The sequence below is a fragment of the Carcharodon carcharias genome, chromosome 1, assembly GCF_017639515.1.
Source record: "Carcharodon carcharias isolate sCarCar2 chromosome 1, sCarCar2.pri, whole genome shotgun sequence".
Taxonomy (NCBI): Eukaryota; Metazoa; Chordata; class Chondrichthyes; order Lamniformes; family Lamnidae; genus Carcharodon; species Carcharodon carcharias.
In genome coordinates, this window is record NC_054467.1 from 150,096,318 (window position 1) to 150,122,077 (window position 25,760).

Sequence of the window (25,760 nt, forward strand, 5' to 3'; positions counted from 1 at the left end):
TTAGCATTCAGCTGTGGCTTGGGTAATCTTTTTACGAGACAGAATACGGTGGAAATACACCTGAAATGTTGGGTCCTTTTATATTAGAACAATATAGAGTGGGATGATACAATAGAAATAATTAAAATTGTGAGAGGATGAAATCAGGTAGACAGAAGCAGACTTTTTTTTCCTAGTAGTTGAGGTTATGAGAACGAGAGACTACAGATATAAGAGCTAATGTAAGATATTTAGAATAGTGGGCACAGTAACCTTGTTTACACAAACAGTTGTGAGGCTGTGAAATTCACTTCCAGGCAAGTGATTGTGGCAGAATCTATGTGCATTCATGATTAGGTAAGATAAATGGATAAAGGAAAAAGGGTTGAAGGTATACGTGAACAGGGTGGGTAAATGTGATCTGAACTATTTGCTCACGTGAAGGACTAAAGCAAAATATTGTGGTGCTGAAAATTTGAAATGTAAACAGAAAATGCTAGAAAAACTCAGCAGACCTGAAAGGTTGGGGTGAGCTTTAAGGGGGTTGGCGGTGGGGGGGTGGGGATGGCGGGGGTTAATGCTCCCCGCACAACCCTAACAAAAGTCAGTCATGAACCGATCTGATTAACATAAAAAAGGTCACCTCACAGCGATAACATGATATATAACAGTATTACAGTTGAATAAAGACAACTACAGAGGCATGAGGGAGGAGCTGGCGAAAATTGACTGGGAGATGAGCCTAGCAGGAAAGATAGTGGAATAGCAATGGCAGGAGTTACTGGGAGTAATTTGGAGACACAGCAAAAATTCATCCCTAGGAAGAAGAAGCATACTAAAGGGAGGATGAGGCAACCATGGCTGACATGGGAAGTCAGGGACAGCATAAAAGCTAAAGAGAAAGCATACAATATGGCGAAGAGCAGTGGGAAACCAGGGGATTGGGAAGCCTACAAGGACCAACAGAGGACAACTAAAAAGGAAATAAGAAGGGAGAAGATTAAATATGAGGGTAAACTAGACAGTAATATAAAAGAAGATTGCAAGAGGTTTTTTTAGATATATAAAGGGTAAGAGAGAGGCAAAAGTGGACATTGGGCCGCTGTAAAATGACCTTGGAGAAGTAGTAGTGGGGAACAAAGAAATGGTGGAGGAACTGAATAGGTACTTTGCATCAGTCTTCATGGTGGAAGACACGAGTAACATCCCCAAAGTTCAAGAGGGTCGTGGGGGACAGAGGTGAGTATGATGGCCATTACCAAGGAGAAGGTGCTAGGAAAACTGAAAGGTCTGAAGGTGGATAAATCACCTGGGCCAGATGGATTACACCCCAGAGTTCTGAAGGAGATAGTTGAAGAGATTGTGGAGGTGTTAGTGGTGATCTTTCAAGAATCACTGGAGTCAGGGAGGGTCCCAGAGGACTGGAAAATCGCTAATGTAACCTCCCAGTTTAAGAAGGGAGTGAGGCAAAAGACGGGAAATTACAGGCCAATTAGCTTGACCTTGGTTGTTGGTAAGATTTTAGAGTCCATTATTAGGGATGAGATTTCAGAATAATTGGAAGTGCATGGTAAAATCAGGCAAAGTCAGCATGGTTTCATCAAGGGGAGGTCATGCCTGACAAATCTGTTAGAACTCTTTGAGGTAACGAGTAGGTTAGACAAAGGAGAGCCAATGGATGTTATCTACTTGGACTTCCAGAAGGCCTTTGACAAGGTGCCGCACAGGCGGCTGCTCAGTAAGATAAGAGCCCATGGTGTTAGAGGCAAGGTACTAGCATGGATAGAAGACTGGCTGTCTGGCAGGAGGCAGAGAGTGGGGATAAGGGGGTCCTTCTCAGGATGGCGGCCGGTGACTAGTGGAGTTCCGCAGGGGTCAGTGTTGGGACCACAACTTTTCACTTTATACATTAATGATCTAGATGAAAGAACTGAGGGCATCCTGGCTAAGTTTGCAGATGATACAAAGATAGGCGGAGGGAGAGGTAATATTGAGGGGGCAGGGGGAGGCATAGGAAGGATTTGGACAGGTTAGGAGAATGGGCAAAGAAGTGGCATATGGAATACAACGTGGGGAAGCATGAGGTCATACACTTTGGTAGGAAGAATAGAGGCATGGACTATTTTCTAAATGGGGTGAGAATTCAGAAATCTGGAGTGCAGAGGGACTTGGGAGTCCTAGTCCAGGATTCTCTTAAGGTTAACTTGCAGGTTGAGTCGGTAGTTAGGAAGGCAAATGCAATGTTGGCATTTATTTTGAGAGGACTAGAATATAAAAGTAGGGATGTGCTACTGAGGCTTTATAAGGCTCTGGTCAGACCACATTTAGAATATTGTGAGCAATTTTGGGCCCCGTATCTCAGGAAGGATGTTCTGGCTCTGGAGAGGGTCCAGAGGAGGTTCATGAGAACGATCCCAGGAATGAAAGGCTTAACATATTAGGAACGTTTGACGACTCTGGGTCTATACACGATGGAGTTTAGAAGGTTGAGGGGGGATCTGATTGAAACTTACAGAATACTGAAAGGCCTGGATAGAGTGGACGTGGGGAAGATGTTTCCATTAGTAGGAGAGACTAGGACCCGAGGGCACAGCCTCAGAATAGAGATGAGGAAAAACTTCTTTAGCCAGAGATTGGTGAATCTATGGAATTCATTGCCACAGAAGGCTGTGGAGGCCAGATCATTGAGTGTATTTAAGACTGAGATAGATAGGTTCTTGATTGGTAAGGGGATCAAAGGTTATGGGAGAAGGCGGGAGAATGGGGTTGAGAAACTTATCAGCCATGATTGAATAGCGGAGCAGACTCGATGGGCCGAATGGCCTAATTTCTGCTCCTATGTCTTATGGTCTTATACAGGCAGCCTAAAGAAGCAGAGAGTGTGACTTCTGCCCCTTGGTGGGAGGAATTCCTGCCCTCAAGCTCAGCTCTATCAGTCCTAACATCACCCAAACTCAGTAGTGAGCATTGCTGGGACTGGAAGCAGAACCACAAAGAAGAGAGCAATGGATCCCAGTCTCAAGTAAGTCCGAGACTTTTGGGCAAGGAGAAATTGGGCATCCTAGGGAGCGGGGTGGAGGGTGAGTCTTTGAGGCCAGGCAGGGAGGCACAAAGCGGGTGGCGGAAGCCCCCTGCGGGCACAGGATACTCCCCCAAAGGATGTACCCTCCTTCCTTCTCACTTTTTCACCTTAGATGGTGAAAAGTGGACTCCCCACTCTCACCTACCTGCCCATGCCAACCACATTATGGCATGGGCAGTGTAATATTTGGGTCAATTGGCATGTTAAAAAACTCAATTGCCCGTTAATGATTTTTTTTCAAATGGTGAGTGGACTGCTGATTTCAGCAGCTCAGGATGGCAGCAATCCCAATTTGCTCACCTGCCTTGATTCTGTTTCTGTCTCCACAGATGCAGCCAGAGCTGCTGAGTATTTCCAGAATTTTCTGTTTATATGTCCAATATGGACTAGCTTGGCTGAATGACTTGGTTCTGTGTCAGCTTTTCTGTATTCTATGCAAACGTTTTGGATTTTCAAAGGAATAGTACTGGATCTCGACAAGAAGGTCAGAATTGTTGGTCTGTCTATTAGGAGAAAGTCTGTTTCAGTAATGGGGGCTATAGTTCCTCTCTTGGGATACAGCATGATTCGGAATAGGAGTAGGCCATTTGGCCGATCAAGTCTACTTACGCCATACAGTGAGATCATGGCTGATCTCATTATCCTCAATTCCGCTTTCCTGCCTTTTCCCCATAATCTTTGATTCCCTTACTGATTAAAAATCTATCTATCTCAGCCTTGAATATACTTAACGACCCAGCCTCTACAGCCCTCTGTGGTAAAGAATTCTACAGATTAACCACCCTCTGAGAGAAGAAATTCCTCCGCATCTCTGTATTAAATGGGCAACCCCTTACTCTGAGATTATGCCCTCTGGTCCTAGACTCTCCCACAAGGGAAAACAACCTCTCAGCATCTACCCTGTCAAGCCCCCTAAGAATATTATATGTTTCAGTCAGATCACCTCTCATTTTTCTAAACTCCAATGAGTACAGACCCAACCTACTCAACCTCTCCTCATAAGAAATTCCCTCCATAACCTGGATCAACCTAGTGGACCTTCTCTGGGCTGCCTCCAGTGCCAATATACCTTTCCTTAGATAAGGGGACTGTATTCTAGTTGTGGTCTAACTCATGCTTTGTATAGTTTTAGCAAGACTCCCTATTTTTATACCCCATTCCCTTTGAAATCAAAGCCAACGTTCCATTTGCCTTCCGTATAACCTGTTGAACTTATAGCTAGCTTTTTGGAATTCATGCATGAGGACCTCCAAATCCCTCTGTGCTGCAGCTTTCTGCAGTATTTCTCCATTTAAATAATATTTAGCTCTTCTTCCTACCAAAGTGCATAACCTTACAGTTTCCCACATTATATTCCATCTGCCAAGTTTTTGTCCACTCGCTTAACCTGTCTATATCCCTCTGTAGACTCTTGAAGAAAAGCTGTGCATAGAGGGAGGAGGCAGAGAGCTCCGAGGGTCTTCTGAGAGCACTTCTATCTCCACCTCAGCCAGGAGTAGTGTGTGAGGGGCCTGTGTTTCACCAAGGAGATGTTCACAGAACTGTGCCACTTCCTATAGCCCAAATGACAAGTGAAGGTGGCATGGTGTCCATTAAGGTCACCGTTGCCCAAAATTTCTATGCCAGTGGATCCTCTTAGGCAGAAGCAGGCGACATTAACAACATCTCACATTTTGCCATCAATCGTTGCATCATGGGGTGACAAAGGCCCTGTATACACAGAGGGAACTTCATCGTCTTCTTATTGACCAGACAGAAGCAGGAGGGAAGACCACATGAATTTGTCAGGCTGGCAGATGCAGGGTGCAATCGACTGCACGTATGTGCCCTGCAGGCTCTATATACCAATCTGCAGATGTTCCCAATGGCCACTGCTCTGTCAACATAGTTTGAGATGCCAAGTATTTCCACAATAAAGCAATTTTTTTTTAATCGTTCATGGAATGTGGGCGTTTATTATCCATCCCTAATTGCCCTTGTTCAGAGGACAGTTAAGAGTCAAACACATTGCTGTGGGTCTGGAGTCACATATAGGCCAGACCAGGTAAGGCTGACAGATTTCCTTCCCTAAAGGGCACTAGTGAACCAGATGGGTTTTTACAATAATTGACTATGGTTTCATGGTCATCATCAGATTTTTAATTAATTCAAATTTCACCATCTGTTGTGGTGGGATTTGAACCCGGGTCCCCAGAGCATTACCCTGGATCTCTGGAATACCAGTCCAGTGACAATAAATACCACTATGCCACTGCCTCCCCTTAGGCAGCTTTCCAGCATTAAATTAATTAAATGAGGAGGAACATCTTCATAAAATAAAACATGGCATTAATTTGCTTGCGTTATTTATTTATGAATGTGTGTGAGCTTTTTTTAATATTAAACACCTTTATGATTCAGGGCTGACTGAAACTGTTTCAGCTAATGTAGGTTTCATGCTGCGGTCCTCAACGGGACCATTCCCAGGATTATCATAGTGGAGGGAGGAGAGTAGGGAATGGAGGGAGGGTGATAGGGTATAGGTGGGAAGCTGCAAGGGCAAGCGGGGAGAACAGCGGTATCCTTCCATCTACCAAGCATGGAATTTCATTTCAAAATGGGAGTTGTTTGGTAAACTTGTGGAAAACCCTTGCATCTACTCAGCATTAAAAATCATTTCAGAAGTTGGATGGAGTGGATTAAACTATCCTTACCTTGTATGTTAGAATACCATTTCAGCAGCTGGGAGTGGAAGCAACTGTAGTAGGATCAGTTCAGGCTGACAGTTTAAATATTGCTTCATTTCTCTTGATGGGGTTGGGGAAATAAGGCAGGAGAAATCACAGCAGCCACAGCAGAGATCATGGATGAGATGGGGAGGTTAAGACAATGGATTGTAAAGTAAAGGATTAACTTCAGAAGCATTCATGATACTGATATAATAATGATGTCAGATCATTTGACTGAGTAGTAAGAGAGATCTGGAAGGAGGAGAAACTCTAACCTCAAGTAGCAGTCCAAATGTGTAAATACTTGCTGTAAATAAAGAGTAATGGTTTTGAGAAATTACAGACTCGAGCAGCATACTTTGGGAGAATAGAAAATCCCCAAGACTCCTATCTAGAACCCAACCACACAATCAAGCAGGGTGGCAGTGAGTAAAAGACCTAGCAGACCTTAAAAAGAAGATACAGGGCTGGCAAGAAAAGAGATTCTTGAAGGAAGGACAAAAGAACAAAAATTTAAGACTCACCAAGATGTTGGAATATCGCAGGATCTGTACATACAAGCTGAGACACAGACCTGGAAACTGGACAGTGGTAAGCACAGGCCTGAAGCAGCAGGCAGCAAGCAGCAGCACAGAAGCAGGAATAATTCAAGGCTCAGCAGACACATGGAATCCACACTACCGCTCCCAGAACCATTTCAGAGTGCAAAAGGCTTGCAACAAGCCCAGAGCTGGGACAATTGGAGAAAAAGGTTCACCAGTTACAGAACGGCTTCAGGTTTACACAAAAATGATCAAAAAGACCAGGTCAGTACATTACTTTCTGCAATAGGATCTATTGCTGACGACATGATACCAAGGCAGGAAGTTATTGAGACTTCAACTTTTTATGAAAAAGTCCTGCAAGCTTTCACTCTTATTTCAGCGACCGTCGGAATTTAATAATAGAGGGTTAAATTTAATAAAAGAAAGCAAAGAACAGATGAAAGCATGGATTCGTTCATCAATGATCTCTGCAGACTGGCAGGGTTCTGCGTTTATTGAACCTTAAAGGATGAGCTGATTTCGACAGTATCACAGTCAGAGTCCGAGACAAAGCATTGTCAGATCTCTTACAGAAAATAAAGGATTTAACACTAGTGAAAGCAGTGCAGATTGCGAGGGAAAGGGAACTTAGGAAACAGAATCAGTGTTTGTTTGCGGTAAAGGAGAGGTCCCACAGAGAAGATCAAGTGTTTGTAGGCCATAAAAGAGAGAGAGTGCCAAAGCCTAAGCCTGCAAAAATGGGGAAAAGCATGCCAACCGTCATTTTGAAATGTCTTCGGTGTGGCGGGAACAAACCACTGTCCAACAGAGGGGGCAGAATACCACAACTGTGGTTGCTTAAAAACGTTGACAACCTGTCAAGAGGGAGAAAATTTGAAAACAGAATGTACAGGGGGCTGTATTCTACGTGTCCCTGCTGGGTGTGTTTTGGTTAGGGGTGATCACGTAAAATAGAGCAGGTGCCCAACCCACCACCTTCCCACCCAGTCCCGAGGTTGCCCTCATAATATGAGGGGTGAGCAGGTGCCAAATCGGCAGCCACCCACCATATTCAAATAAATAATCAAGGATCAATTAGGGTTGCTACCAAGCCAAATAACCCTGATAATATGCTGTCTACACCATAAAACATTTGGCGTGGCCAGCTGGGCAGAAGTGGGCAGCCCAATTTTTAAAAAAAGTTCTTCAAAGGGCGGGAAGGAAGGGAGTCTTCACTCTTTGGGGGCCGCATTGTGCTGATTGCAGGGCAGTGCCCCTAAGATCAAACCTCCCTTCCTTACTAGCCACCCACGGCCTTAAACCCACCCCATCCCCACCCCAGCCTGACCCCCTCCCTGACCTACCCTAACCCTTTCTACCCAAGACCCTGGACTTATCTGCTCTAGGCTTTCTTCTTTCTCCTCCTCCATACCCGGCAGCTGCCACTGACCCACTCTTGGAGTTGCTGGTACTGGTGGAGCTATCGGCCAATTGGATTGACTGGCAGCTCCAGAGGGTGGGACTGCCTCCCGGTGAGGGGCGGAAGTCCCACTTGGCCCTTGTTCAGCCACCCCTCAGTGCATTATTGTTGTGGGACAGATCAGCATGGAGCATGCCGGCTCCATGCCAACTTTACTTCTGGGGGTAGGTGGGTGCAAGCTGTCTGCCCCCATGTATTATTCAGTCCAAGAAGTGGAAGAACTACATGTAAAGGAACTAACCTTCCTCGGGAAGGTAAATGATAGTGAAAACAAGCATTGCAGTATTAAACTTGAAGTGGATGGACACCCCAGAGAGTTTAAACTAGACACAGGAGCAGAGGTTTCTGTTTTATCAGATGAAGTCAAATGGCTCAAACAGTTTATATTACAACCCTCATCTATCAACTTACAAGGTTTTGGTGGGACATCTTAAAATGTCAAAGGCCAACTCATGGCCACGCTGAAATATAACGACTGAGAAATCCTCAAACCTCTGTTATTCAAAATCAAGAGTGCTGTCTACTAAGCAAAAAGACATGCTTGAAACTGAAATTAATCCATAAAGTGGATGAAGTTGCTGATGAGAACTACATGTAGCAGTACATTTAAAAATGAATTTCCAAAATTGTTTACAGGGCTAGGGAAGTTAAATACCCAGTACCTTATCACCCTGTGAGCTGATGCTAAACCAGTTTACCTCTTTACACAAAGGAAAGGTCCTCACCCACTCTCGGACAAAGTCAAGTGTGAGATTGAAAGGATGCAGCAGCAAAAAGTTATCTCACCAGTCACCATGCCAACAAAATGGTGTTCAGGAATGGTTACAGTCCAAAAGCCAAACGGTTCTGTAAGAACCTGTGTGGATTTAACTCACTAAACAAATCAGTGGAACGTGAGATCCACCTAATGGCCTCAGTGGGTGAGAGTCTTGCTAAACTAACCAAGAGTACTTAACAAAATTGGATGAGAATAGTGGATTTTGGCAGTTACCTCTGGATAAAGAATCCAGATTGCTGACCAAATTTATAATACCATTTGATCATTGTTGTTTCAATGGGAACTTTGTGTAGAGATCTAAATTGGCAAATACTTGCTGTAAGTAAAGAGTCATGGTTTTGAGAAAGCACAGACTTGAGCAGTATACTTTGGGAGAATAGACAATCCCCAAAACCCATCTAGAACCCAAACACACAATGAAACATGTATAACAAGAGAAAATGGCCACAAACATGCTAAAGAAAGGTGGGGGGAGATATTGAGACAACAGTAAAAGGAAGGTGCTTTCTTGTTTCATTAAATGTTACAATTTTGACTCTTGGATATGCAAGATTTTAGAACTATCCTATGTTAGTATTCTACAAAAGATATAGCTAAATTAAAATAAAAATAGAAAATGCTGTAAAAACTCAGCAGGTCTGACAGCATCTGTGGAGAGAGAAACAGAGTTAACATTTCGAGTCTGTATGAGCCTTCTTCAGAGCTAGATTAGTTACAGTCACTGTACAATTCTGCCAGGATAAGGCTGAATTCTTGGAGACCAGTTTTGTCAGCCCTGAATCATATAAATGTTTAATAATAAAGGTGTGGGTTGCAGAGAGCTCATGTGCTTCAATAAATAAATTATGTGTGCAAATTAATTTACCACATTTTATTTTATGAAGCTGCTCCTCCTCGTTCACCAGAGTTTAATTAATTTCATGCTGGACAATCGCCTAAATGCTTTTGTATTGAAATACTCGCTGCATCACTGCATCAGTTTACAGTGAATGCTATTATTTCTCGAACCTAATGTTGTGTAACAACTATAAATGGCCTATAACAGTGCCACCTAAAATTGTAATGGGCAGTGCAATTTCATATGGACACTTTTAGAATGCATTTTTTAATAGTGATTGAGTGATAGAGGAGTTCTCAAGGCATTTTGAAATGTAATCTAGTAACCCATCCAAAGTTATTGATATATAATAGTTAGGTGCCATTTTGTTTAGCAGTAACACTCTTGCCTCAGTCAGAAGGTCATGGGATCAATTCCCACACTAGAGATTTGAGTATGTAATCTAGGCTGACACTGCAGTACTGATGAAGGCTGAACTGTCAAATATTGCAATTTTTGGATGAGCTGTTAAACAGGCCTCTACCTGATATGGGAAAGTAAAAAAAGTAGTGGTTTGGGGGGGCCAGGGGTGGGGGAGTGGTCTCCTGCTGTTCTAGTTAATATTTATCCCTTGGCCAACATCATTAAAATAGATTATCTTGTTTCTTTTTATATCTCTTTGCTGTTTGTGAGACCTTGCTGTCTGCAAATTGGCTACTGTGGTTCCTACATCTGCAACAATGACTGCACTTCAAAAGTACCTAATTGGCTGTGAAGCATTTTGGGATGTCTATATAAATGCAATGTTCATTTTTTTTTTGCAATTGTGATTATTTTCAACTCTTTCTGCTGTTCTTAAATGCAAAGTTTTTGACTGGAAAGGCAGAAATATGTTCCCAGTCCTGGAATTAGTAACTAGTAAAGCTGAGTCACCCACCATCCTTATGTGTGAGGAACCACCTGACCTCTGCTTGTGTATGCGTAAGGCACAGCCAAAAATCAGTCATTTGTAAATGAACTGGGTCTTACCAATAGGTTTTTTGAATCCATTTACCCCCTATCTTTTTATTACTTATGTGTTTGTTAACGTACAAAGGTAAATTTCTCAGGTCCTCTGGTATGTCTGTTGGTTACTGATAGGTGATCTCAACCTATCAAAATAGTCATTTTAATCAAAGTTTATAAAAAAATGAAGTCATTGTGATTTGTGTCAGATTTTCAGAAACTACCACAGGTAAAAGAGGAAGTCAAACCTACAGAAGAAAAGAATGTGCCTGATGCTCAGCATAGTTGGTTTGTGAGTGGGGCAGCTTTTGGGAGTTTGCAGTTTCTCACACACTGGATATTTGGAGAAGTCTCACTGGTCTCTCGATGGGCTGTGAGTGGTCACCCAAATACTGGACCAGATCCTAATCCATACGGGTAAGTAACATCATATGTTCCATGGAAATTTCAGTCTTGAGTTACAGTTAAATACTGCAGTATATTCTGTTGTCAGCTCAAATAAATTTTTGGTACAAAACCTATGAAACTGTATTGCCTGTGAGGGCAAATTCTATTGATACAGCATCAGAATTGTGGGTTCTCTGACACAAATCATGCACTGCCATTCACCATCTTTACCATTTTAGGAGAGTATTGACCATGGCCCCTGAAATGCTCAGTGGCTGTAGCTGCATTCAAGCATCATATTTTATTGCATTGTGTGTTTATTGAAGTGTTTGTTTCTGGTTCCTGCTCCTGAATGGATAGGCGTGAGATGCACCGAATATTTGGCATTGAGCTTCATGATCCTCGAACCAGCAAGCTGTGGACACTTATTAGGCGTCCCCAGGCAGCTCACTGGAAAAGAGGTCTTGAGAACAATGCTGTGTCACCATTAGAGACACTCAGTTAAATTCTTTCCTTTTTTCTTTCATGATATATGGACGTCGCTGGCAAGGTCAGCATTTGTTACCAATCCCTAATTTCCCTTGAACTGATTGACTTGAGTCAACCACATTGCATGGAGTCGTATGTAGGCCAGACCGAGTAAGAAGGGCAGATTTCCTTCCCTAAAGGACATTTGTGATCCAGCTGGGCCCAGGATGCCTATTTTCTTGCCTATACCAATATGGCAGGTGAGTGTTTTCAACTCATAATGAACATGCGCTTCCTGTCCGCCATTTTGGAGGCATGATGCTTGTTTGGCAGCTGAAAAATGGGCATGACATCATCAAATTTCTAGGTTCTCAGTTCTAGTATTGCACTTTATAGAAATAGAAATTGTGAACTCTGGAAGTAAAAACATAAAATATGGAAATGTATAGCAAAGTGTTAAGTATCTGAAACAGATCAGTTACATTTAGTGTATGATCTATTCTGATGAAAGGTTCTATAGGACTTCCTTTTTTCCAATTAACATGATGTGTTTTTCCAAACTTTTCTAGTTATGTACCCCTAAAACTGATGTTGTTCCTTCATGTGTGCTCTGCCCAAAGGCTTTTCATCCAAAGTCATTTTCCTCAGCAGATTTTGTCAGTGGTGGTTTGTTATTGCCTTTCACTTTCAGTAGCAAGGCAAGGAAGCAGGCCTTAAATCTATTTCATCTGGAACAAGAATTGAACCTCACTGTTGTTGCTAATCTGAACTACTTGATAGCCATCTAGACAACTGAGCTAACTGGCCCCCAAGATGTTGTTATTCTGTGATAAATGCATTTTCCCTGTTTTGTTGTCAATTTGAATATTACCTTGTTGTTCAGACAGCTTGGCTGCTGTCACTGTGGGAAGGGGATGTTTAAGGTAATGTTTTACTATTCTATTTACTGATATTTTAATGATTTCATTAATGTGGCAGGTTTTTGGAAATTCCTCATCCTTCTAAACAAATTTCAAATTGTTTGCAGAATTCAGTTTTGTAGCTTTGTAAGGGTATTAAGATCTAGATTTATGTATGCAATACTGTAACCTGACTGTACCACAAATTTATTTGAGATTCCGACTCTTTCAGAATTTGTAGGCAAAATAATTCTTAACTCTGTTTTAACATAAGTTAATTCCTTGAATTGTGTCCATTCTGTAAATTTTGTGTGAAAGTTATGTCTATCATGCTCTTCAAATGCCTCAAATGTTTTTCTGTTTGCAAAATTTCTCTTTTCCATTGCCCTTCCCTTCATTCTCACAGCATCCACTGGCATCTCCTTTCATACTCCCCAAGTTTCTGGGTCTGCTGAATCTTCCTGACCTCATAATAAAATTCAGTTGTAAGGGGCCTGTGAATTGGAAGAAAGAAAAATCTAGCTTTAGTGATTGCCACACTAGTGGTCACAGTGTTAAGAGATTTCGCAATACATTTTAAATATGCTAAATCATTTGGTTACAATTTGTATTAGGATACTTAATACAAATGGTGAACTATCCTTTCTCCTCTGGAACATGGGCATCAATCCAGCTCAGACTCAGAAGATGGTATTGCCACGTCCGTCTGTCCATCTATCACTCACTCACTCTATCCCTCATTCCATCCATCCCTCCTTTACTCCATCCAGCCTTCCCTTACTCCATCCATCCTTCCTTCACACCATCCCTCACTCACTCACTCCATCTTTCTCTTCATCTGCTTAGAGAATTTACATCACAGAAATGGGTCATATGCCCCAACTGGTCTCTGCTGGTGTTTATACCCCATGTGAGCCTCCTCCCACCTTACTTCATCTAACCCTATCATCATATACTTCTATTTCTTTGTCCCTCCTGTATTTATCTAGCTTGCTCTTAAATGTATTTATGCTACTCACCTCAGCTACTTTTTAAAAATTATTCATGGGATGTGGGCATCAGTGGCTAAGCCAGAATTTATTGTCCATCCCTAATTGCCCTTGAGAAGGTGATGGTGAGCTGCCGCCTTGACCTGCTGCAGTCCATCAACAACATGGGGGTTACCATTGACCAGAAACTTAACTGGACTAGCCATATATGTGGCAGCAAGTACCACATTCTCACCACTCTCTGGGGTAAAAACATTTCTCTTGAATTCTTTATTGGATTAATTAGTGATTTATAGTTTCATGGCCCCTAGTTTTTGGCACTCTACAAGTGGAAACATCTTTTCTATGTCCACTCTATCAAACCCCATTATAATTTTAAAGATCTGTATTTGGTCGCTCCTCACTCCCTTTCTTGAGAGCCATTGTTTTATAAAATTAAAAAAAACTTGCATCTGATGTGTGACAATCACACTTTCAATCATCAATATTTTAAATAGGATCAAGAGTTACTTCTTTTCTTCTAAATTTACTGTTTTTTGTAACTTGTCCACTCCCCAAAGGCAAGAGCTGAAACTTAAAAGCAGCTGGCAAACGACAGAAATCAACAATGAGCTTCTACTTTATCAGCTGATGGAACACAAAAATAGGCTGTTCAGTCCAACCGTCAATGTTTCTTGTCCTCCACATGAATAGTAGCCATAATCCCATGTGTCTCTCTTGTTCCTATCTTCTCACTTCTCTTTCTTTCTTGCCTTCTTTCATTTTTTATTTGTTTCTCGCTTTCTTTCTTTCTCTCTTTATTTATTTCTCACTTTCTTTCACTTTCTTTCTCTCACTCTTACTTTCTCTTTCTCTCTCTCTCGTTCTCTCTGTTACCTTTCTTTCTTTCTCTCCTTTCTTTTTCTCTTTTTTTCGTCTCTCATTCTATTCCCTCTCTTTTTTCCGTACCTTTTCCACCCTCACTAGAAATGAGAAATCCTGCTTGAAACAGGGGCTTTTGAAGTTGGATTGATATGTTGGTAAGAGTGTGGTTACAAACTGTTGTTTCTGAATTGTGCAATTTAATAAAAAAGAGCTTTTTCCTTCTTTCAGAGGTTTGATTTTGATTTCCCTGGCTGTCGGTGTGATGTTATCATTTTGGCCTTCCATTGTTAACAGCATTGCCTTTTGGCTAATAGGTATGGGATTCACAGTGCCTGATTCCGCACCATCATAGAAATGTGAATTTTTTTCTTCTCTTCCTCTCTTCCTCTGCTGAAGACTCATGTGGTATGCTGACCGAGGTTTACATTGTTCATATGGGATAGTCAATAAGTCATCAGTAGAGGAACCCTGGCTATCGCCTCTCATCTGAGGACCCAGTAAATACGAACCTATGAACATATGAATTAGGAGCAGGAGTAGGCCAGCATTTGGCTCCTTGAACCTGCTATGCCTTTCAATAAACTCAAGGCTGATCTGACTGGGCCTCAATGCCACTTTCCTGCCTATCCTATATACCCTTTGATTCCCTTGTTAGTCAAGAATCTATATTCCTCTGCCTCAATGACCTTACCTCTACTGTTCTCTGAAAAAGAGAGTTCCACAAACTCACAAACCTCTGAGAGAAAAAAATTCTTCTCATCTCCATCTTAAATGGGACACCCCTTATTTTTAAACTGTGTCCCCTAGTTCTGTTCTCCCCCACAAGGGAAGACATCCTCTCAGCACCCACTCTGTCAAGTTCCCTTCGGATCACATAAGAAGATAAGAAATAGGAGCAGGAGTAGATCACACAGCCCATTGAGTCTGCTGCAGCATTCATTATGATCATAACTGAACTTGGGCTTCAGCTCCATTTTCCCACACACTCCCCATATCCCTTAATTCCCTAAGAGACCAAAAATCTACCTATCCCAGCCTTAAAGTATTCAGCAGTGGAGCACCCACAACCCTCTGGGGTGGGGAATTCCAAAGATTCATAATTCTTTGAGTGAAGAAATGTGTCTTCATCTCAGTCCTAAATGATCATCCTAAATACCCTGAAACTGTGCTCCTGTGCTTTAGATTCCCCAACTAGTGGAAACTCAGTGTCCACCTATCAAGCCTCTCATTCTTCTAAACCCCAATGGGTACAAGCCCAATCTTCCCTCATCTCAGGAATCAGTCGTGTGATCCTCCTCTGAACTCCTTCTAATGCAATTATGTCCTTTCTTAAATAAGGAGACTAAAACTGTACACAGTACTCTAGATGTGGTCTTACCAATGCCCCGTACAACTATAGCAAAACATCCCTACTTTTATATTCCATTCCCCTTGCAATAAACAACAAAATTCATTTGCCTTCCTAATCATTTGCTGTACCTGCATACTAACTTCTTGTGATTCAAGTACAGGAGACCCAGATCCCTCTGTACCTCAGAGTTCTGTAATCCTACTCCATTTAGATAATATGCTGCTTTTCTATTCTTCCTGACAAAGTGGACAATTTCACATTTTCCCACATTATACTCCATCTTCCAAATTTTTGTCTAGCCACTTAACCTATCTATATTCTTTTACAGACTCCTATGTCCTCCTCACAACTTACATCCCTACTATCTTTGTGCCATCAGCAAATTTAGCAAGTATACACTCAGTCCCTTTATCCAAATCATTGATGTAGATTGTAAATAATTAAAGTCCCAGCACTGATCCCTGTGGCACTCCACTTGTTACATTCTGCCAACTTGAAAATGACTCATTTATGCCTACTCTCAGTTTCCTGTTGGTTAAACAATCCTCTATTCCATGCTAATATGTTACCCCCTACACCAGGAGCTCTTATTTTGCGTAGTTTCTCTGATGTGACACTTTGTCAAATGCTTTCTGGAAATCTAAGTGCACCACATCCACAAGTTTGCCTTTATCCAAACTGCCTATAACTTCTTCAAAGAACTCTAATAAATTAATCAAAAATGATTCTCCATTTCACAAAACTATGTTGACTCTGCCTGATTGCATTGAGGTTTTCTAAGTGCCACTACTCCATAACCTCCTTAATAATGGATTCCAACATTTTCCCTGTGACAGATACTAAGTTAACTGACCTGTAGTTTTTGCTTTCTGTCTCCCTCCTTTTATGAATAGAGGAGTTACATTTGCTATTTGCCAATCTGATGGGACCTTTACTTGGAAATGTTCGACAGCTGCTCCAGCTGATGATGATCAATTCAGTAGAAAGCAGAGGTCAGCTACAGATCTTTCTGTCTGTTTCAGTGCCACAACAAACATACAAAGATACAAATTAGGAGCAGGAGTAGGCCATTTGGCCTCTCGAGCCTGCTCCATCATTTGATAAGATCATTGCTGATTTGACTGTGACCTCAACTCTACTTTTCAGTATATCCCTAACCTTTGACGCCCTTGTCAGTCAAGAATCTATCTAACTCAGCCTTAAAAATATTCAATTACTCTGCCTCCACTGCTCTCTGAGGAAAAGAATTCCTACAGACTAACAACCATCTGAGAGAAAAGTTACCCACTGCAATATAACAGGACTTATTTCCTGATATGTAGCTTGGTCTATAGCTGTATCAGGACCTCCAATTGATGTACCATTTCCTGATATTTGTCCACAGGAGGGCTAATAACCAACAATCTGGCAATTTAAGTTAGAGCATTAATTGTTAAATCATGACCATAAACAAAAGTACCTCCTTAAATTCCTGTAATCTTGGCAGTTGATGTGGCACCAGTGGTGGGATGGTGGGATGTCTGTCTAGTTGGCATGTATTTTTTTGTTGATGCTTTGAAAATCATTACTTGCTGAGGCAAAAATGTTGCTCATCTTTCATTGTTTATACCTAAAATGGTGCAGTAACAAGTGCCTAATTGACCAGTGAGGACTTGTGTATACAGAAATAAGGGACCTTGTCAAATTATTGTTGCATTTCCTGTGTTACAACAGTGACTATACCTCAAAAGCACTTTAATGGCTGTGAAGTATTTTGGGACATCCTGAAGTCATGAAAGGCACAGTATAAATGGAAGGAGTCCCTTCTTTCAGTCATTCACAGAATCACAGAATCTCACAGTGTAGAAGAGGCCCTTCGGCCCATCGGGTCTGCACCGAGACGTGAGAAACACCTGGCCTACCTACCTAATCCCATTTACCAGCACTTGGCCCATAGCCTTGAATGTTATGATGTGCCAAGTGCTCATCCAGGTACTTTTGAAAAGCAACCTGCCTCCACCACCCTCCCAGGCAGCGCATTCCAGACTGTCACCACCCTCTGGGAAAAAAAGTTTTTCCTCACATCCCCCCTAAACCACCTGCCCCTCACCTTGAACTTGTGTCCCCTCATGACTGACTCTTTAACTAAGAATAAAGAGCAAAGAAAAGTCAGTACAGGAACAGGCCCTTCGGCCCTCCAAGCCCACGCTGATCATATTGCCTGTCAAACTGAAACATTTAGCACTTCCGGGGTCCGTAAGGGGAACAGCTGCTCCCTATCCACTCTGTCTATGCCCCTCATAATCTTGTACACCTCGATCAGGTCGCCCCTCAGTCTTCTCTGCTCCAACGAAAACAACCCAAGTCTATCCAATGTCTGTTCATAACTTAAATGTTTCATCCCAGGCAAAATCCTGGTGAATCTCCTCTGCAACCCCTCTAGTGTAATCACATCCTTCCTATTCAGCTCATCTTTGGTAAAATGATTTGCCTTGAACCAGCACTAGAAACTCACTCTCACTAACTTTTATATTTCTCTGCAATTTATTTAATCAAACCGAGGAGATAGGAAAATATGAAAACAAAGAGAAGGAAATAAATAAATACATTTCTGGAATCTAAAAGGTGTCAAGGAGTATGGGGAGAGTGCAGGGGAATGGCGTTGCGATAGAGGATCAGTTATGATCACATTGAATGGCGGAGCAGGCTCGAAGGGTTGAATGACCTACTCTTGCTCCTATTTTCAATGTTTTCTATGATTAACTCTCTCATAAATGGTAATGACCAGGAAACAACAGGAGCAGAATTTTACGCTGGTGGGTATTTTACAGTCCTGTTGAAGTCAGTGGACTTTTGAATGGCTCGCCACATTTTACAGCCCCGCCCCCACTGTGACGGGGCCATATAATTCCACCCCAGGTTTGAGATTTCTGCTTCTGAAATTTCTTTTGTTGATAGGAACTGATGAAGTGGGGACTAAAAATAACAAGTTAAAGAATTTGCAAGCTCCTCGCCCAATTCCTGCAGCATGCAAGATTTCTGACCTGTTTTTCTGGCAGGCATAATTTGTGTAATAGCTTCATTAGACAACTAAATTTTATTCAAATCAGGATATAATGTAGCAGCCAACAATTTCTGTTTTTCCAACTCATTCCTGCTCATTGCTAAGCTTGCCCATTTAAAATGTACATTAAAGGCCACTAAGGTTCTGTTGCCTGTCAGGAATCCGTTGCCATTTATCTCCCCTGCCATCCATTGCAAGAAATGGGAATTGCTTTCAGCGACCCCGTAACACAGGCTTTCATGCAAGAGGATGAAGAAGAACAAAGAAGACATGCAGGTAGATAAGCTGGTGTCAAAGCCAGATTCCCTGTTATGACAGTTATGTCACCAACCAGAGCTTCAAGCTCAGGCATAAACCTGGAACAGGGAGGAGAGTTGATTCTACAAGTTCAAGTTGAGCAGTGGGGCAGTTGCAGTATTTGCAAAGGGACCGACTCAAATATACAACATAAGGGCAATACTGCCACTGGTGTTTAAGTGACCTCAACTTTAATGCTTGTGCTTCCTTCTAGTCAAGTAAAGGGAATGTCTGATGTAGAAGTTAATAACTGATGCTTTGTGGAACAAGGTAACATTTTCATCTCCTTTAGCACTGGATATTAAGTGAGTATGGCAGGATAGCCCACACATCAGGAAGATAGAAAATGTTGGGGGGAGGGGGCTCTTAAATGTAGGACAATTATAAAAAAGAATTAACAGCAGCCCAGAATTTCCATTTCTCTGCTCTTTCCTACTCAGTGCTAAGCTTGCCCATTTAAAATTAGAAAAAAGTCTCTACATAGTTAAAATGTAGAATTCCGTACCACAAACCATTGTTGAAGCAGTCCATAAATTATTTACAGACAATTGGTTGCTTGAAAAATAGACATATTAAGGGGTATGGGAGTGAGAAGGAGCGTGGAATTAAAATTAGGTGACACATGGAAATCAGTGGTGCAGAATGACCAAATGTCCTAAATAAAAACAGAAAATGCTGGAAAAACTCAGCAGGTCTGGTAGCATCAGTGGAGAGAGAAACAGAGTTAACATTTTGAATCCATAAGACTCTTCTTCAGAGCTACAGAGCTATAGAAATGTGATGGATTTTATACTGTTTAAGAGGGGGTGGAGCAAGATAGAAGGTCAGGGATAGGTGGGAGGTAAGGAGAGATTGACAAAGGTGCCATGGACACAAGACAAAGGAAGTGTTAATGGTGGTGGTAAAGACTAAAGAAAGTGCTGAAATTGGCATGTAGGTAAGATAGCAGCTGTTAACAGCAGAACAAGGGTCCGCGCTCTGTGAAAGCACAACATAGAAACAAGTGACAGATGGCACAGTGCGGGGAGGGGGGTTGGGGAACAAGGTTTAAAAAATAAATAAATAAATAAATGAAATAAATAAATATTAATTGGATTAGAAAAGGGGTCAAGATGGAGAGAGTTCATGGTCTGAAGTTATTGAACTCAGTGTTAAGTCTAGAAGGCTGTTAAGTGCCTAATTGGAAGATGAGGTGCTGTTCCTCCAGTTTGTGTTGGGCTTCACTAGAACATTGCAGCAGGCCAAGGACGGACTTGTGGGCATGAGAGCAAGATGGTGTGTTGAAATGGCAGGCAAAACAGGGAGGTCTGGGTCATGCTTGCCGACTGAGTGAAGGTGTTCCACAAAGTGGTCACCCAGCCTGCGTTTAGTCTTCCCAATGTAAAGAAGATCACTTTGGGAGCAGTGAATGCAGTAGACCAAGTTGAAGGAGGTGCAAGTGAAATGCTGCTTCACCTGAAAGGAGTGTTTAGGGGCCTTGAACGATGAGGAGGGAGGAGGTAAAGGGACAGGTGTCGGACCTTCTGCGATTGCATGGGAAGGTGCTTTGGGAAGGGGATGAGCAGTTGGGGGTGATGGGGGCGTGGGCCAGGGTGTCACAGAGGAAACGGTCCCTATGGAATGCTGATAGGGGAGATGAGGGGAAGATGTGTTTGGTGGTGGTATCTTGCTGGAGTTGGGGGAAATGGCGGCAGATGACTCTTTGAATGTGGAGGTTGGTGGGGTGAAAAGGGACCCTATCATGGTTTTGGGAGAGAGGGGAAGGTGAGAGGCAGGGGTGCGGGAGATGACAAACTGGGTGTCCACTTTGCGGAACACCTTCACTCAGTCTGCAAGCATGACTCAGACCTGTGGCCTGCCATTTCAACACACCATCTTGCTCTCTTGCCCACATGTCTATCCTTGGCCCGCTGCAATGTTCCAGTGAAGCCCAACGCGAACTAGAGGAACAGCACCTCATCTTCCAATTGGGTGCTTTACAACCAACCAGACTTAACATTGAGTTCAACAACTTCAGACCATGAACTCGCTCCTCCATCTTACCCCCTTCTTTAATCCAATTTTTTAATCCTTTTTCCCAAACTCCGCCTCCCCCCTCCCCCCTGCCCCCCCGCCCTCAGGTCTACCTGTCACTTGTCCCTATGTTGTGTTTTCGCTGCCCCTTATCTTACCTTTATGCCATTATCAGCATCTTCTTTAGTCTTTACCACTACCACTAACACTCCCTTTGTTTTTTGTCAGTCACGTCCTTGTCAATCTCTCCTTGGCTCCCACCTATCCCTGACCGTCTATCTTGCTCCATCTCCTCTTAAACAGTATAAACTCCATCACATTTCTACTTCTCTTTAGCTCTGAAGGAGTCATATGGACTCAAAAAGTTAATTCTGTTTCTCTCTCCACAGATGCTGCCAGACCTGCTGAGTTTTTCCAGCATTTTCTGATTTTATTTCAGAGTTCCAGCATCCATAGTATTTTGCTTTCAGCTTTGACCAGTTGTCCTGGTTTTATTATGTAACATTTTTTGATCTTTCTTCATTGCATCCTTCCTTTCATTATATACCACTTTCTTTGCATGGATGGTTGGCAAAGGGGCTCTTCAGCCATGTGTAGAGTGGGTATCCCTGGTCTCCGAGCAGCCACCCTCTGGTTCTTTGTGGTGGCCTGAACTCTCAGGGAATAGCAAAATGCCCTATGATAACACCATTGCAACTGCTGCCAAAATAGTGGGAATTCACTGACATGATGGTTTGTGCATGATCACACACTAATTGCATGTTAATAGAATGGACCATCTCTTCAATTCTGCATACAAGAAACCCAGCCTGTCTTTGAGTGTTGCCAAAACAGAACTCATGTATCAACCCACAACTGGTCAGCCAAATATCCCGCCTCCCATATATATCGAAGGAGAGACTGGAATATGTTGAGCACTTCCCATACATTGGCAGCCACCTCTCTCAAAAGGCCACCATTGACAAGGAGATCCAGCACCAGATCAGCTGTACCATTTTAGCCTTCTACAAACAATGGCAACAAGTACTTGACAACAAAGACCTCCACAAATCGACAGAAGTCTAGTGTACAGAGCAGAACTCATCACCATACTCCTATACTGCAGTAAGACCTGGAATATGTATCAGCTACACATAAGAGCACGAGAGAAATTCCATCTGTAATGTCTCTGCTGCATCCTCCACATTCAATGGGAGGACCCGTAAAGAAATGCTAGTGTCTTTCTTGAAGACAGCTCCACAAGAATTCAAGCAAAATTTCTGCAAAATGAACTTTAATGGGCTGGACACTGTGTATAGATGGCTGAAATGGATCTTCACCAGCAATCCTGTTTTCTCAGCTCTCAAATGGCCAGTGTTGTAGGGGAGGTCAAAGAAAATGCTTGAAAGACGCCCTGAAGCTCTCCTTGAAGCATTGCAGCTTTCACATTAATGACTGGAAAAATCTTGCTACCAATTATGCAAAATAGCGACAACTTGTTCATCAAGCTGCATCACAATTTGTGTCACGACGTCTTAATGATGAGGCAGAGCTGTTGCAGAGGAGGAAAGGATGCAGATCCTAGACTCTGGATAGCACTACTTTGTGGGACATCCTGCCCCATGTGCTCAAAGATCTGTAGGTTGAGAATCGGCCTGTTTATTCGCATGAAGACCCATGGGAGAAACTCGTGACCTAGCTTATTTGCCATTCTCGAATCAAGGGACAGCCAATGACAAGCCAGGAAATGGAATGGAACCCATTGCTATGTTCACATATGGGGCCCAGAGAGTCACATGCATGCAGACTGAATGGTTCCCTGCACCGTTAGGCATCTGATACCGTGGCAAAGCCATGTGTCTGCTCATCCACCTTTTCTCTGCTCAGCAAGAAAACAGTGACCTCACCTGTCCTTGCATACAGGGACTCCATCATCTCTCAGGTGCAGCTATGAAGGGTGAACTGGGATACCTTTACTCTACCACCTGCTTCCACCTGCAAGGATCAGGTCGTGTAAAAGTTTAGAGCCGAGGTAACCTTGATGACCACTGGCAGTGCTTTTCTTTCCCTGGTGCCAGGCTGCCGTTCCTATTGAAGGAGGTGGCACAGTTCTGTGACCACAGTTTTCGGTGAATCTCAGCTAGCTCAGTTTTTGCTCCTGGCTGAGGTGGAGGTAGATGAAACTTTCCATGAAAACTCATGATGGGTAGGGGGCCTTCTGTGAGAGCTCACCTCCCCCTCCTCCCCTCCTCCCTCTGTGCAGAGCTTCCCATCTCTGCAGCATCTGGTCCATTAATCTGTCGTTTTGCAGACCCAGAAGCATTGCAATCACAGCCCAATAATTGTTGCAGCCTTTGTGTGAATAGGTCATCAAAACCCCTGTTATGCATGTGACAATGCAGCCAAATTCTCTGCAAATCAAACAACCTCCAAACAGTCCACAAGTACTTCTATGAATTTTGTAAGAGCAGAAGTCAAAAGCACCTCACGTGCATATTGAATGGCTGGCCCTTAAATAGTGCAAGTGGGGTGTTCAGCTGTGAGCGATTAGCACAGGTGTATATGTTTCAAAAATGTGCGTCACATCAGCTGGAATGACCATTTGATTTTAGTGTTTTGGATGTCAAGGGCTTCTGGCGCTTGTGTGCCACACCCGCGTAGAATGGGGATATCAAACAGATTTCTATTATGCTAATGGATTCTTTACTGTTATTACAGGAGTGGCATCAGCAATTGGTATCTCCTACCTTCGGAGGGAAGGAGCATTTACTGCAGGAACTGTCTTGGCCATTTACACCATGTCGCTTTGGCCTCACTTGATTAACCGTTTAATCAATTCAGGAGATCCAGGGAAGGCCTTGGGCACAGCCATGTTTGTTTACGTGCTGGAGATACTTGGCACAGTGTGGTGTACAGCTTATAACTTTGTTCCTGGAGGTGCCATTACCAGAGAACAGACAATGGTAGTTTTAGGTATGTGGTTTAAAATAAAATATGGATTACACTAACCATTAGATAGGGAGAGGCACATTCTTGTAAGTCTGAAAACAAAATGAAGAAAAACTTCCAAGCTATATATTTTTCCTATCTTAATGTCAAATTTTTACCTTAATAACTTATTATCTCTCTAGTTTCAGCAGACAGTGTAATGATTTTTTAACAATTGGTTCACAAATTTAGTAATTTAGTACTTTATAAATTAGAATGCTGCCCATTTATAGTCAATGCTGAAAAGTTCTTGTTCAATATGGGCCAAAGCAAACACGGATTCTCACATTTAAAAATCTACTTTTTTTGGTGTGTATGAAGGTGGAAGTTAACATTGAAGACAACAGTATACCCATTCCTTTTTGGGCTTGAAATGACAACAGTCAGTGCAAAAGTAATGTTATCTGTTCCAGTAATGTCCGCAGATTTCAGAAGAGCACTGCTTCCTGTGCAACTATGAATAAGTCCATCCCTATTATTAAATGAGATTTATAATTTAGTGTCGAATTTTGGCCAGTTTATCCTGAGGATTGGGGTCCCTAAGAAACTCACATAAGTGTCATAGGTGCCTTACAAGTAGCAGAGGAGAATTCCATACATTAGAAATTCTAGCATGAACACTTAACACAGTTGTACTACAGTCCTGTGTTCCTGTGCTAATTTCACACTTGTTTAAACTAAACCTGCTTTTGTCAGTAGGTCTTCCTGCAGTTATCCCTGGTGAATCTGAGAAGTTTAGTCTTGGGTTGTTATCACCTGTGTGAGATCTGCACATTTAAAATTGACAGCTCCAACACCCCACTAAAGTGGCAGGTTTTAAACATGCGAAGACCATATTCTAATCAACTTCACTGTACAACCTTTCAGTAAAGTGATTGCCCTTGAGTTTCCATGGAGATTCTCCCAATTCCTTACCATAACCTCAGCAGAACTGCTGGAGAAACAAGTAAACATCTGAAAATGGTCACTTATGCTTTTCTTTCCGAGTTCCAATTGTTCACTGCTAAAGTTATATCAGGAATTCGGGACAAGCCCTCTGGAAATACATAGTCATTCTATTAATTTATTTGCTGTATGGGGTTCCAAAGAAATTGCATGTATTTTTGAGGCCATTGTAGCCATAGATGTATATTCACATGAATGTTATCAAATTACATATTTTATGAAGTCACTGTATATTTTGATTGCACAGCTCTTATGGGAGTAATGATTTGATAGATCAGTTTTTTAAGATGATTGCACATGGGGGTTGAGGCAACATGTTTGTTCTTGAGCTCTGGATGTTAGAACATAAGAATATATGAAATAAGAGCAGACCATATGGCTCAATGAACTTGCACCACCATTCAATAAGATCATATCTGATGTTCTACATCAACTCAACTTTCCTGCCCTGTCCCTGTATACCTTTATTTCCTGCGTGCCCAAAAATCTATTGATCTCTGTCTTAAATATCTTTAACAACTGCACATTCACAGCCCTCTGAGGTAGAGAATTCCAAAGATTCATAACCCTTTAAGTGAAAATATTTCTCCCCTCATCTCAGTCCTAAATGGTGTACCCCTTATCCTGAGACAATGACCCCTGGTTCTAGACTCTTCAGCCAAGGGAAAAAACCTTTGGCTTAGGAATGGGTGAGGCAGTCCTGGATATTAGTACTTATGTCAGTTGAGACTATGTCCATCATAGCTTGTGAGTGGTATGCTTGCAAGGGACAGTGATGCAAGCAAAAGGAGATGGTAATTGTTTGTCTGGCACCATCATTCCCTGTGTCAATTCATCTTTCCTGCCTCCCACCCTCACAAAGACCTTCTCTTCTGATCTTTCTTTTCCTCAATCACTACCTTGCTTAAAAACTGTTACGTCTCTAAGTCACTCAGTTCTGACAAAGGATCATTAACCTGAAACATCAATTCTGTTTCTCTCTCCACAGATGCGGCCACACTTGCTGACTTTTCCAATATTTTCTATTTAACAGGAGGTGGTAGTATAGTGGTAATGTCACTGGACTGGTAATGTAGAGGCCCAGGCTAACTCACAATTCCAGTCCCGCCACACCAGCTGGTGGAATTTAAATTGAATTAATAAATCTAGTTTTAAAAAGCTAGC

At 42.3% G+C, this 25,760-nt stretch overlaps 1 protein-coding gene across 2 annotated transcripts in view; it reads left to right on the forward strand.

The window, feature by feature from the left end:
• The window catches only part of LOC121276168 (PGAP2-interacting protein-like), a 135,274-nt gene that overhangs the window by 44,445 nt on the left and 65,069 nt on the right, over positions 1-25,760 (forward strand). For both annotated transcript variants that reach the window (XM_041184247.1, XM_041184256.1), the window contains exons 5-7: positions 10,583-10,790; positions 14,209-14,294; positions 23,382-23,636. In XM_041184247.1, coding sequence (XP_041040181.1) covers positions 10,583-10,790; positions 14,209-14,294; positions 23,382-23,636 — 549 coding nt within the window. The remainder of the gene's footprint in view (positions 1-10,582; positions 10,791-14,208; positions 14,295-23,381; positions 23,637-25,760) is intronic.